This window comes from Sceloporus undulatus, chromosome 8 (assembly GCF_019175285.1).
Source record: "Sceloporus undulatus isolate JIND9_A2432 ecotype Alabama chromosome 8, SceUnd_v1.1, whole genome shotgun sequence".
In the NCBI taxonomy this organism is placed as follows: Eukaryota; Metazoa; Chordata; class Lepidosauria; order Squamata; family Phrynosomatidae; genus Sceloporus; species Sceloporus undulatus.
Window position 1 is genome coordinate 36429729 of NC_056529.1, and position 13860 is coordinate 36443588.

General features: G+C 45.2%; 1 protein-coding gene across 4 annotated transcripts in view; it reads left to right on the forward strand.

Annotated features, from left to right (window-relative positions):
• Nucleotides 1-5946, forward strand: part of TMC7 (transmembrane channel like 7) — a 36685-nt gene extending 30739 nt beyond the window's left edge. For all 4 annotated transcript variants that reach the window (XM_042438130.1, XM_042438131.1, XM_042438133.1 and 1 more), the window contains one exon: nucleotides 5000-5946. In XM_042438130.1, coding sequence (XP_042294064.1) covers nucleotides 5000-5059 — 60 coding nt within the window. In that variant the 3' untranslated portion in view covers nucleotides 5060-5946. The remainder of the gene's footprint in view (nucleotides 1-4999) is intronic.
• The last annotated feature ends 7914 nt before the right edge of the window (nucleotides 5947-13860 follow it).

Consider the following 13860-nt stretch of genomic DNA (forward strand, 5'->3'; position numbering starts at 1 on the left):
GTTCTAATCCATTGACATAATTTCTTTATTCCAGTGGGGTGCCACAGGGTTCTGTCCTGGGCCCAGTGCTATTCAACATCTTTATCAATGACTTGGATAAAAGAATAGAGGGGACCCTATTGATTGATTGATTGAAATTTTATTTATATACCGCCGTTCCTATGATCACGGCGGTTTACAAAACAAAATGAAAATACGATACATTACAGATTACAGATATAATACAATACAGATCACAGATTAAAAATCAAAATTAACAGCAAAAATCCCTCATATAAAAACATACACTACTATACATCATTAAAATCCGTCATTAAGAACAGTCGAGATAATAAAACAGTCTAAAAAATACAATACATAGTATACAGGAGCAAACCAGTCAGGACATGTGAGGGAAGGCTTGATGAAATAAATGAGTCTTAAGGTTTTTCTTAAATGACTCCAGGGAGGGGGCTAAGCGGAGCTCCTCAGGGAGAGCGTTCCAAAACTGCGGGGCCACAGCAGAAAAAGCCCTTTGCGCAGTCATTGCGTATCTTGTATTGAGAACACTCAGAAGTTTTTTTCCACCTGACCTGAGAGTGCGGGGCGGATTGTATGGGGAGAGGCGGTCCTCCAAGTACTCTGGGCCCAAGCCATTTAAGGCTTTATAGGTAACAACCAACACCTTGTATTGTGCCCGGAAGCGAATTGGCAGCCAGTGCAGATCTTCCAATATAGGTGTTATGTGGCTGGCCCTGGAGCTACCAGTGACCAGCCTGGCGGCCATATTTTGAACCAACTGCAGCTTCCTGTAGAGCGCATTACAGAAATTGAGTCGAGAGGTTACCAGTGCGTGTACCACTGTTTCAAGGTCCCCCCGGTCCAGGTAGGGACGCAGTTGGCGTATCAGCCGAAGCTGATAACAGGTGCTTCTAACTGTCGCATCCACCTGAGGAGTCAGGTGAAGTGAGGAGTCAAGAAGCACCCCCCCAAACTGCGAACTGAGTCCTTCACGGGGAGCGTGACCCCGTTCAGGACAGGTGGACAAACCTCCTTCCCAGGACCAGGAGAACCTATCACAAGTACTTCCGTTTTCTCTGGATTCAGGCTGAGTCTATTTTCCCTCATCCAGCCCATTACCGACTCCAGACAGGCATTGAGCGGAGAGATGCCATCCCTAGTCACTGCATCAGTTGGAGACACAGAGAAAACTATTTGGGTGTCATCCGTGTACTGATAACACCGCGCCCCGTGTCACCGGATGATCTCTCCCACTGGCTTCATGAAAATGTTAAATAGCATAGGGGACAGAATCGCTCCCTGAGGGACCCCAGATGTAAGGGCCCTCTTATCGGAGCGACAGTCCCCCAGCTCCACCATCTGGAATCTACCCGAGAGGTAGGACTGGAACCACTGCAAAGCAGTGCCCCCAATACCCAACTCTCCCAGGCGATCCAGAAGGATACCATGGTCGATGGTATCGAAGGCTGCAGAGATGTCCAAGAGCACTAACAGGGGCACGCTAACCCGTCCATGCCCAGACGGAGATCATCGACTAAGGCGACCATGGCAGTCTCAACCCCATAGCCCACCCGGAAGCCGGTTTGAAATGGGTCCAGATAATCCGTATCTTCCAAGACCCTCTGTAGCTGGGAGGCAACCGCTCTCTCGATCACCTTCCCTAAAAATGGCAGCAGTGATACAGGCTGATATTGTTTCGAATTAGGGGGTCAAGGGAGGGCTTCTTTAGTAAAGGTTTTACGATGGCCGTTTTGAGATTAGATGGGAAAAGGCCCTCCCTGAAGGATGAATTGACAATACGACGCAACATTTCTGTTGTTGCCGTTCCCCCTTGAACTGCCAGCCATGAAGGACAGGGATCGAGAGAGCAGGTCGTCTTCCTAATGTTACTGAGGATCCTGTCCACATCCTCGGTACTAACAGACTCAAACTGATCCACTACAACTGAGTCCATGGAAGCTCTGGACGCCTCTACTCTCGATTCTGAACCGATAACAGCGTCAAAATCGGCTCTTAGCCGAGAGAGTTTATCTGCAAAGAAGTTGTTAAACTCGTCACAGCAGGCTTTAGATGGTTCCAGTAGTGGGTTCAGGGGGAGGGGGGGAGCCAGTTGAGTGAGCTCTCTCACAACCCTGAACAGCTCTGCCGGACGCGACTCCGCGGACGCAATTCGTGCAGCATAGAACGAATTCTTAGCTGCACCAATTGCCACTCCGTAGGCCTTCAGAAGAGACTCTAGGAGTGTCTTGTCGGATAAGTGCCGATGTCTCTGCCATTTTCGCTCTAGTCGTTGCACAGCCCGCTTCCTTGCCCTGAGATCTTCCGTATACCAGGGCTTTTTATTGGAAGCAGGCCGGAAAGGACACTTGGGAGCAATACTGTGTATAGCCCTGGAGAGATCAATATCCCAGGTGTTAGGGCATCAACAGAATCGCCGTCAGCTCCAACCAGATAGCCCTCTAAGGCTTCCTGGAACCTATTGGTTTCCATCAACCTTCGAGAGTGGACCATTCTAATAGGTCCGCCACCCCCGGGGGGGATCTGGACAGTAGCCTTGATACTAGCCTCAACCAGGAAATGATCCATCCATGACAGGGCAGAGATGTTGGTTACCTCTGCCCACTGAGAATCCATGTCTGTACAGAAGACAACATCGAGTGTATTACCAGCGGAATGCGTGGGCCCTGTGACCAATTGGGACAGGCCTATGGCAGTCATGGTAGCCATGAACTCCCGAGCTGCACCAGTTGGAACGATACCGGCCTCGAAGGGGATGTTGAGGTCCCCCAGGACAAGAAGCCTAGGGGACTCCAACACCAGCTCCGAGACCAGCTGTGTCAGCTCGGCCAGGGAGTCTGTTAGCGCACGGGGTGGTCTGTAGACCAACAGAATCCCTAAACTGTCCCTGGCCTTTAGGGTCAGGTATAAACACTTGATATGGTCTATCTGGCAGACATGGTTCCTGGTCAAGGAAAGGGTGTTCTTATAGATCAAGGCAACTCCCCCCCCCCTGCCCACTTGCCCTGATCTGGTCCTTCACTGAGTACCCGGCAGGGAGGGCCTGTGCCCACACCGCTTCACTCTCAGGCCCAAGCCAGGTCTCAGTAATGCAAGCCAGGTCGCAGTTTTTATCCTCCACAAGATCATATATTATGTGGGACTTGTTCTTAACCAACCTGGCATTGCACAGGAGCAGAGACAGGGTTTGTGGTACAGTTGGACTGACCCTCAGACCTCTTTGGCTAGGAGAGTGGATGGAAGGTGGGATAGATATTACACATCGATCCCGCCTTCCCTTATGATACAACTCCACTCTCCTACCGCTATATCTCCCCATGCCCCACACTACTCCAATGGGAGCCCCTCTTAACACAGCCGCACCTCCCTCTCCCTCACCAAGCCAATTACAAACCATGTCCAACAAACTCCTGACAATACTAGCTACACCCCTCCCTCAATCTCCCTCCCTCCAGAAAGTCCACAACGGCGGCCCCAGGCAACTGTCCTTGGCACTCCTCCCTGATGGTATAGGGGCGTGAGCGGAGAGCTCTGCAGGGGAGCCGGCGAGCCAGCTTAAAGAGGCCGCTTCCACCGGCCCCTCCCCCTTGAGCAACACCGCTCCAGCGGCAAAACAGAGTCCTCTGGGCCGCTCCTGCCCAGGTGGAAAACGGGCGGGCGGCGTGGCGTCCTCTTCGGGGGAGCCGGTGAGCCGGCTTTAAGGAGGCCGCTCTCACTGGCTCCTCCCCCTGGAGAAATGCCGCTCTGGCGGCGAGGAAGAGTCTCTCTGGGCCGCTCCTGCCCAGGTGGAAAGCGGGCGGGCGGGCAGTTAGGGAGGGAGGAGCCTCTTTCTTCAGGCTAGCCCCTGATGGTACTGGGCCAGCCTACTCTCTCCCTCAGAGGCCCAGAGGAGGGCTGGTCTTCCTTGAGGAAGGCAGTTGGAGCTCGCCTGCCTCTTTCTTCCCTTCCAGATGGTGGCTGAAGGGAGGGCTGGTCTTCCTTGAGGAAGGCAGTTGGAGCTCGCCTGCCTCTCTCTTCCTTTCCAGATGGTGGCTGAAGGGAGGGCTGGTTCCACACAATTTCTCCCAAAAGACTCTCTGGAGCTGGGGAGGTTTAACCCAACCACCCCAAGCTCAATTTATGCTGTTTCATCCACTATACCCACATAAAACAACAATATTGGTCTCACCTGTTAATTGAGCTTAACAAGCCAATATGACTCAAGGCTGCATCAATAGGAATGTAATGTTTAGATCAAGTAATCGTGCCACTCTATAGTGCTTTGATCAGACCTCACCAGGAATACTGTGTCCAGTTCTGGTATTTTTAGATTGTAAGACTGAGGGCAGGGAAATGTCTAATTTTAAAAAAGTAAGCTGGTGTTATAGTTCTGCACCACAGGTCAAGAAGGATATTGACAAACTGGAATGTGCCCAGAAGAGGGCAACCAAAATGGTGAAAGGTCTGGAATCTATGCCCTATGAGGAATAGTTTAGGGTCCTGAGTATGAGAAGGTTGAGGTGGCATGATAAGCATGTTTAAATATTTGAAGGAATGTCATATCAAAGATGGAGCAAACCTGTTTTCTGATACCCCAGAGACTAGTACACAGAGGAGTGGATTCAAACTAAAAGAAAAGGGATTCCACTTAAACATTAGGAAGAACCTCCTGGCACTAAGAGTGTTCGACAGTGGAAGACAATGCTGCCTTGGAGAGTAGTGGAGTCTCCTCCTCTGGAGGTTTTTACACAGAGGCTGGATGGGCATCTGTTGTGAGTGCTTTGATAGTGTCTTCCTGCATGACTGAAGGGATTGGATTGGATGGCCCTTGTGGTCTCTTCTAGCTCTATCAATCTGAAAATGTAGGCATGTGTATTTATTTTTCTTGATCTTGAAGTAACCTTTCTTTAATCATCTTCCCTTTGCCAGAGTGAGGGACTTGCACACTGTGTTGAAGAACTGAATATGCTCACTCTATTCTTATTCTTTGTAAATGCTGTAGGAGAGCCGGGACAAACTCTTCTTGATCAGGAAGTTGACTGACGCCCAGAGACTTCGCTGAGAAAGTTTTCATTGCTTTCTATTTTCCTAGTAATTTTTGAAACTACTTCTTAAAAAGACACCAGAATAGAAAGCTGCAGTGCCTTGAACCTTGGGAAAATATTTTTGGGACCTCATTGTTACAATCTGGGATGGACAGGTTGAGTTGTGTGCCTTCTGCAACAGTCTTCATTCTTTTACCAGTGTCTTGAGAACATTTTAGAACATCTTTATAGCCTTTTATGTCCTATTTGCTTTTTCCATTGGCATGTATAAATGAGTTGTAGATCAATTCAGGGAACCCTTATATTAAGCTGTTATACTTGTCATCAAGTGTGTGTCTCATTTTTAAGGATTTCTGTATTTTTCCCCCTTTGTACAGGATTAATTCTGAATAAATTTACACAAAAAAAACTGTACTGTAGTAGGGATCTATGTGATGGTATATTTTATTAGTTACATTTTAAGCCTCTATTTTTGAGGGGTCTTACTGGGAAGATTATGTATATTTTCCATGGGTTGGAAAGCTGCTCATAGACCTTCCCCAGTGTTATAACTATACTAATCTGAATGGCAGTAAAGTTGGACTGGTCATATGATAGCATGTGTCCATTTCTGTGTTTCTCAATCTGTGAAGCAGATCAGTCACTTCTAGCACATGGATGCAACTCCAAATGTACAGTGGAAGGTTGTGGATGGTGACATATTGCCTGTCAGTAGCTCAGAGTCTGTGGATTATTGTCTCTGAAGATTGTTTAGGATTCAGTCTTCGCATAGATGTCTCTATCTGGCCTGGGAGGGAGTGAAAAGACAGGCCCAGTGCCATCCTTAAGAAGCAAAGCCCTCCCTGCAGTCCATCTGCCTTGGTCCAGGCCTCAGAGGGAGAGAAGAACCGCTGGACCTGATCCTCTTCCCCACCACCTTTCCCTTCTCCTTTTGTGTCGTGTCTTTTTAGATTATAAGTCTGAGGGCAGGGAACCGTCTAATCTCTCTATATAAATAAACATGTAAATGTTCATTTGTTCAAAGTCTTAAATCTCCGAAAGTTCTTCACCGATTGCTTTGGAATTTTGACACAACGTTCCATTCCAATACACACATGTTTTATATACCTACTATGCTTTTACATACCTACTATTATATAGATGTCACACCTGTGACAGGTAAAAATATGGGTTTTTTGGGGGGACAGCACCATCTGTTGGAGATAACAGCAACACATGCTATACTAAATATTTTACCATTCCATTTCGATGTTTCTGATGTACAGTGCGTCCTCGCCTTACGCGGGGGATCCGTTCCGGATCCCTCCGCGTAAGGCGAATTCCGCCTATGCTCGAGCCCCATTGGAAACAATGGGGCTCGTGTGTGGTGGCGCGGCAGTGCGGGGGCGCAACGGGCGCGCATGCCCATTCAATTGAGTTATAAGAATCATAGAATCGTAGAGTTGGAAGAGACCACAAGGACCATCCAGTCTAACCTCCGAATCACAGTTGGCTGAATGAACAAACTATTCTTGCGGCCAAGAACAAAGATGTCTACGAACTTAACAATATTCAGTCTAACAGTCAAAGAGAGGCAGTCACATACAAGTCTGTCGACACTGTTGTGGAAGCAGATGAAGCGCTTAATTATCCAACACAATTTTTGAATTCACTCAGTGTGCCAGGGATGCCATTGCATGTACTGCCATTGAAAATTGGTGTTCCGGTTACGCTGCACAATATCAACCAGCCAAAGCTTTGCAACGGCACGCAACTTGCAGTAAAAAAATTAATGAGCGACGTTGAAGCAACCATCTTGACAGTACCTTTCAAAGGTGAAGATGTCCTCATTCCTCGCATTCCTGTGATTCCAACGGATATGCCATTTCAATTTAAGAGATTGCAGTTCCCAATTCGATGGGTGTTTGCACTCACCATCAACAAAGCTTAGGGCCAATCTAAGTGGCTTCCAGGTGATGCATGCCCCGTAATTTGGCTGAAAGCTGCACAGAGAGCGCTCCAACCTGGAAGAACTGGTACAAAAAGCAGCAGTGAAGTCACTCCTGCCGGCTGCCAGTTTGGGGACCAACTAGGACTGGAGTGGCCAGAGGCTGCCCCAAGCTGCTGGTTTGCATGGCCTCTGTGCCTGGATCTATCCCTGGACCTTTTAAACATGGTTTTAGAAGAGCTGCAATAAGCTATTCCTGACCAGAAGGCTGACAGAAACTCAGAGGTTATAGCTAGAGGTCAGTGGGCATTTATATAGATAGCATCAGAAGCCTCTCCACAGAAACCACTTTTATCTGTCTATTGACTGGCATACATTCAAGCTGCAGGATCCTAATAACCACTTGTTAGATTGAGGCAAAGGGTTTTGTCAATAGGAGCAGGAAGGGAAGATGGGCTTCCTGCATAATTTGAAAACACATACTTTTTATTGTACAAGATATGTTACATTGTTGTTACAATTGTGCATTATAGCAATTATATACATATATATTGACGAAAGTGGCAGGATCCCTTTTATATGTAGAGTTCAGTCCCTTGACATTCCATGATAACATATTAATAGCCCATTTTTATTTCACTGTTAATTAATTGTCAATTGGTCTATTTAATAATGAAGGGTCTTCCTCCTCTAGGTCTTCTTTGCATTAGGGTTCCATGATTTGGAAATGATTTGAAGGTGCACACAACACACACACACACACGTTTTTAAGCTCCCTGTATGCTTCATATTGTGGAAGCTGAACTAGAATGACTTGGGGAAGTGCGAGAAATAAACTGTTTGATCCTCAGTTCCATGGTCCATGCTTGTTCCTTCTTCAGCAGTAATCCTGCAAAGGATTAAAATGTTGCATTTGACCATGTCCAGCTTTCTACACATGTGCTATATTTGGGGGTACAGGGAAAGAAAAATGGGTTGTGTGTACTCGCTTAAGACACAATGTTTAGGATAAATTGCATCTGAACAGAATCAAGTGACAATCCACAGAATCTAGGGAGAAGCTTGTTCACGCAGCCTCATAAATAGGCCAATATGAACATGGAGCATTAGTGGACTCCCAGTTCTTCTCAGCTCTGACTAGAGCGGGCAAACATGATGTGAGATGGCATCCAAGAACACATCTAGTGAGCGACAGGGTCTCTACTTTTATTTATAGGGACTACAATGTGGAGAGAGCTAGGGAGAACAGGGATGAGATGGAGTCAACCACAAGCTTTTTGGCTGAACTTGGGCCCGTTGGGTTCGGCCTGGCCTAGTCTATTTTACACACTGGCAAATTAAAGGGGAAGGGTTCCGGGGGCGGGGGGGGGGGGCAAGCAACAAATGCAATACAGAAGAGTAAGTGAGGGGTCTGAAGGCTATGGTACTTTGGACATGAGGCCACATGACCCCTTAGAAGACATGGCCATCCTCTGAGGCTATATATATATATATATATATATATATACACACACACACACACACACACACACACACACACACACACACACACACATATGGGGTTGCCAAGACCCTCCTCTGAGGCTGAGAGAGTGACTTGTGAGTGTGCGTAATTATATATAGCCATGTAGATATAATTATGTATATGTGTTTATGTGTGTATATATGTTTCTTCTTCGTGGTCTCTGCGAATCACACAAATGGGTTATTCTGCGCCTGCGCAGCAATGCTTGGAAACTTCTAGAATCTCTGGGCAGAATGCAAAGTAATTTTCTGCAACTTTTTGGCGGTATCCCCGCCCACCCCTATATAAAGCCACTAGCGGCCCGCTCTCCTTCAGTTCCTTCATTCCGCCGTGCAAAGCAGCTCGAGAAACTTTGCTAGCATCGGCCATCATTTGGACTGAATCTCTGGCATATACTGACCACCGGCTTGACCTACTGACCACTCCAAATGGACTTCCCTTGGATTTAGACGCACTGTGTTCTTCTCGGCTCGACCTGGACTGGTAAACGACCTCGGCCCCCACGATACCGCTCTCACCAGCCGTTATGGCCTCCTTTAAGCGGTGCTCCAAGTGTGGGGTGAAAATCCCCATATCGGATGGCCATGATAAGTGCGTCCTTTGCCTGGGGGAGACCCATATCCCAGGCTCCTGTATCCTTTGTAAGGCCATGACGTCCCAGGCCCTGAAAAACCGGGACCAGAAATTGAAGGCCTCCCTTTACGAGAAGGTCTTCCAACCATCAACCTCCTCGAGAGAACCAGCTCCCCAAGCAGCAGCATCTGGGTCCCATGCCGAGAAGGCAAAGGCTCCGAAAAGGAGACATGAGGACGAGCAAAAATCCTCCAAGGAAGACAAGGATAAAAGGCACAAATCCTCTAAGGAGGATGAAGGGGCCAGGCGGGCTAGGTCAGCATCTCCAGTCCCGAAGACCAGGCGGAAGGGCCCGCCGAGTACAGTCTCGGTTCCGCCTCCGGACCGTAGGACTGTGGCTACTCTGATCCCGGCGCCGACTTCAAGCTCCGTCCTGCCACCTCTGGAACCGAGGATCTTGATTGCGCCTCATCTATCCATCCATGATGAGGACCTCCAAATAGTCTCCTTGGACCATAGCTCCAAATCGGAGGGGGAGATCCCGGATTCCGACCCGCCTGCTTCGCCCCGCAGATTGAGGTCCCCTTCCAAAGGTTCCCGTCGGGCCACGTCTCCCTTACGCAGAGACAGAGCTGCCCTTGGTGCCGAGGAGGATGAGGCCTGGGACCAGGGCCTTGACGACTGCAACTTACCGGATAGAGACCATAATGTAATCTCTATGATTTTTAAAACCTCAGAAAAAGAGTGGTCATGGAAGTTAAAAGATTATCTGTTGTTAGATGAAGAGTTTGTTAAAAGAATAAAACAAGAACTAAATTTTTACTTCCAAAATAATAACATCAGTGGGATGTCAGCCCATACTATTTGGGATGCAAGCAAAGCTGTTATAAGAGGGCTTTTCATACAGCAGGAAGCTAGAAGAAAAAGGAGTGAGAAACTAAAAGAAAAAGAACTAATGGACCTATTGAAAGAAAAAGAACAAAGGTTAAGAGAACATCCATAGGATAATAAGGCCAAACAAGAACTCTATATTGTGAAGAATCAATTGAATGAAAAAATTAATTATCAAATAGCCAATAAACTAAAATATTTGAACCAATACCATTTTGAACATGCCAATAAAACAGGGAAATGGCTGGCGTATAAAATAAAAAAACAAAGAGAAACCAAAATGATAACAAAATTAAAGGACAAAGGATCTGAATTCACTCAGCAAGATAAGATTTAAAAAATTATTATAGACTACTTTTCAACATTATACTCTACTAGAAATTTACCCAAAAGTATAGAAATGAGGATTCAAGAATTTATTAGAAAAGAAAATATCCCATGCTTTACAGCTGAACAGAAAAAAGAACTAAATATTCCAATAATAGGAGAAGAAATACATAGGGCAATAAGAAGATTAAAATACAACAAAGCCCCAGGGCCGGATGGCCTCACAGCTAAATATTACAAGACCTTTGCACAGGAACTATTAGTCCCTTTATACAATACAATAAAAGAAATTAGTAGTGGGAAATTTCCAGAAACATGGGGCAAGGCATTAATTGTTCTAATCCCTAAGGAAGGGAAAGATCCTGAGCTAATTGAAAACTACAGGCCTATCTCACTTTTAAACCTCGACTACAAAATCTATGCTTCCATCTTGGCTGAGAGGTTAAAAAAAGCATTAATACAATGGATACATGAGGATCAAGCGGGGTTCCTACCGGGTCGTCAAATTAAAAAAAATATAAGAACTGTGGTGGATATAATAGAATTCTATGAACTTCAAAAAAAGAAAAAATTGGGAATGTTATTCTTAGATTTGGAAAAGGCATTTGACAATGCCAGCTGGTTTTTTCTTAAAGAGGTATTAAAACAGAGTGATATAGGGCACAATTTTGAGAATTGGGTTAATGTTATATATACCAAGCAAGCCGCTCAAATTATCGTTAATGGGGAAAGATCTCAAGAATGTAAAATAAGCAAAGGAACCCGGCAGGGTTGCCCCCTCTCCCCTCTTCTGTTTATTCTGATGATAGAAATCCTGCTAAGAAAATTAGAGATGATAGACAAATTTGCGGCATACAAATTAAGAAGTTTCACTTCTAATTAAGGGCCTTTGCAGATGATATTGTATTTTCCTAGAAAATCCTTTAAGCAGCATTAAAAAGCTCCAGCAAACACTAGAGGAAGTAGGTGAGTTGGCAGGATTTAAAATCAATAAACAGGAAAGCGGTATCATGACAAAAAACCTCTCAAAATTGGAAGAGAAATCCCTGGTAGAGAAGACTGACCTAAAGTTATTGCAACAAACAAAATACTTGGGGATTACTATCACAAAGCACAACTCTGACCTTTTAGAAAACAACTATACTAAAATATGGAATAGAATCCAGGATGATCTGAAAAAATGGAAGACATTACAACTCTCATTATTGGGCAGAATTGCATTGATTCAAATGTATGTACTCCCTAAGATGATATTTCTTTTTCAAGCTATCCCTATTATTACGTCTGATAAACTATTTAATAAGTGGAATAAAGATATTAGAGAATTTATTTGGGGAGAGAAGAAGCCTAGAATTAGAACCTCTGTATTGCAAGACAATAAAAAGAGAGGAGGATTAGGGCTACCAAACTTGCAAATTTACCATAACGCATGTGCCTTTATGTGGCTAAAGGATTGGATCACTCTAGACGATGATAAGTTGCTTGCCTTAGAAGGTGCGGATCTTGAAAAGGGATGGCACTTATATTTATGTTATGAAGAGGAGGCTAATCTAAAGAATTTCAATAAACATGTGATTAGGAAACCTTTATTCAAGATATGGCGCAAATACAAGGGTTCATTTTATTTGAAAATTCCAAGCTGGGCCTCCCCTCAAGAGGCTTTTTATAAATCCCAAGGGAAAAAAGGACAATGGCTTACATATAAAATTTTGCTGTTTAAGACGAAAGGAAGATTTGAATTCAAACTTTTAGATACTCTTAAAGAGGAAGAACTTGAAATACCTTGGTTAATGTTTTTCAATTAAAAGAGAGATTCAAAAGAGATAGCAGACAAATGGGGTTTGATTTTGAATTAAGGGACATTGAAAAAATTATGTTTTCAGATGTAAAACATACAGTATCAAGAATTTATAAAATCTTGTTAAACATTGAGTTAAATGAAGAAACTGTAAAAAACTGTATGAGAGACATTGGGGAACAAATACACCTTAACACCTGGGAGAAAGCATGGGGCAAAACTCAGAAGTTTACCAAAAGTGCCCACTTGATAGAAAATTATTATAAACTACTTTACAGGTGGCACTTGACACCAGTCAAACTGTCAAAGATGAAGAACAGTAATAAGCCCAATAAATGTTGGAGATGTGGGGAAGAAAATGCTAACTATTTTCATATGTGGTGGTTATGTAGGGAGATAAAGGAGTTCTGAGAAGCATTACATACTAAAATCCAGAATACACTGCATACAAAATTTGAGGTCAGCCCTAAATTGTTCTTACTGAACATTACAGATGATCTGGAAGGTAAATCGAGATCAAATTGGCACTCTGCTTTACATGGTCACGGCTGCTCGCTTAATTATTGCAAGGCATTGGAAAGGGGGGAACCCCCATATGCTGGAGGATTGGTCTTTAAAACTACATGATCTGATGATAATGGATAAACTGACAATGCTGATTAATGGGAAATCAGAGCAACACTTTCAAAAGAAATGGGAGAAAGTTAAGGAAATGTGGATTCACTGATAATTTGTAATGAGGAATAGCAGACTATTTATGGTGCTGTTGGTTGGCGTTTTTGAACACACCAGCATATATTTATGTTTATATGACTAACGATTAAGGAAAAATTCTGGTGCCCTGACTTTGTCCCTTTGTTTGGTTGAATGTTTGTTTTTCCAATTTTTTTCTTTAATTGTTCTTTCTACGCCAAAGTCTCAATATGTAACAGAGGGATCTGCGGGACCGATTCGGGGAAAATGGAATTTGTATATGGATAAGCGATATAAATAAAATAAATTCAAAAAGAAAAAAAGAAAAAAGACTTACCGGATAGAGACCTCTTTGATACCTACCCGGACTTGGTCTATGATCATCACTCCGGACAGTATTTCCTGCCTGTGGACACTTCCCACCTCCGGAAACGCTGTCCGGGCCCGACCAGGGTGAGGCCTCGCTCTCCGCGGCAAGAAACAACCACTCGCAAGTCGGATGACTTGTTTACGAGGAGGCCATCTCCTGAGAGGGCCCTCTCTCCACCTAGCCGGCAACCGAGCAGGTCCGTCTCGAGATCTCCATCCAGATCCCATTCTCCGTCTCCATTCCCCAAGGAGGACCAACCTTATGCCTTTGGGGTTCCGGACACCCCGTCCCCATCTGACGATGTGAGATCCTTCACCGATAGAGTCGTCCGTATGGCCGATGCACTGAAATTGGCGGTGTCCCACCCGGAGAATGATGCCCTCGACCCCATGGAGAGACGGATCCATGGCTGTGCTCCTGCTCCTCCTTCTCTGGCTTTTCTCCTATCACTAGAAAAGATTGCCAAGAGGTCCTGAGACACTCCGGCCACTATCTCCTCCACATCGAGGAAGATAGAAAACCTTTATAGGGTCACTCCATTGGGCCCGTCATGGCTTTTCAATCATCCCAAGCCCAACTCTGTCATAGTGGAGGGGTCGCAGACGTCCTTTACTCCCCGTCAAGCTTCCTCTCCCGTGGACGAGGGGAAAAAGATCGATGGACTGGCTAAAAAATTTTACGCGTCCGCCGCGCTGGACATCAAAATCGCTAATT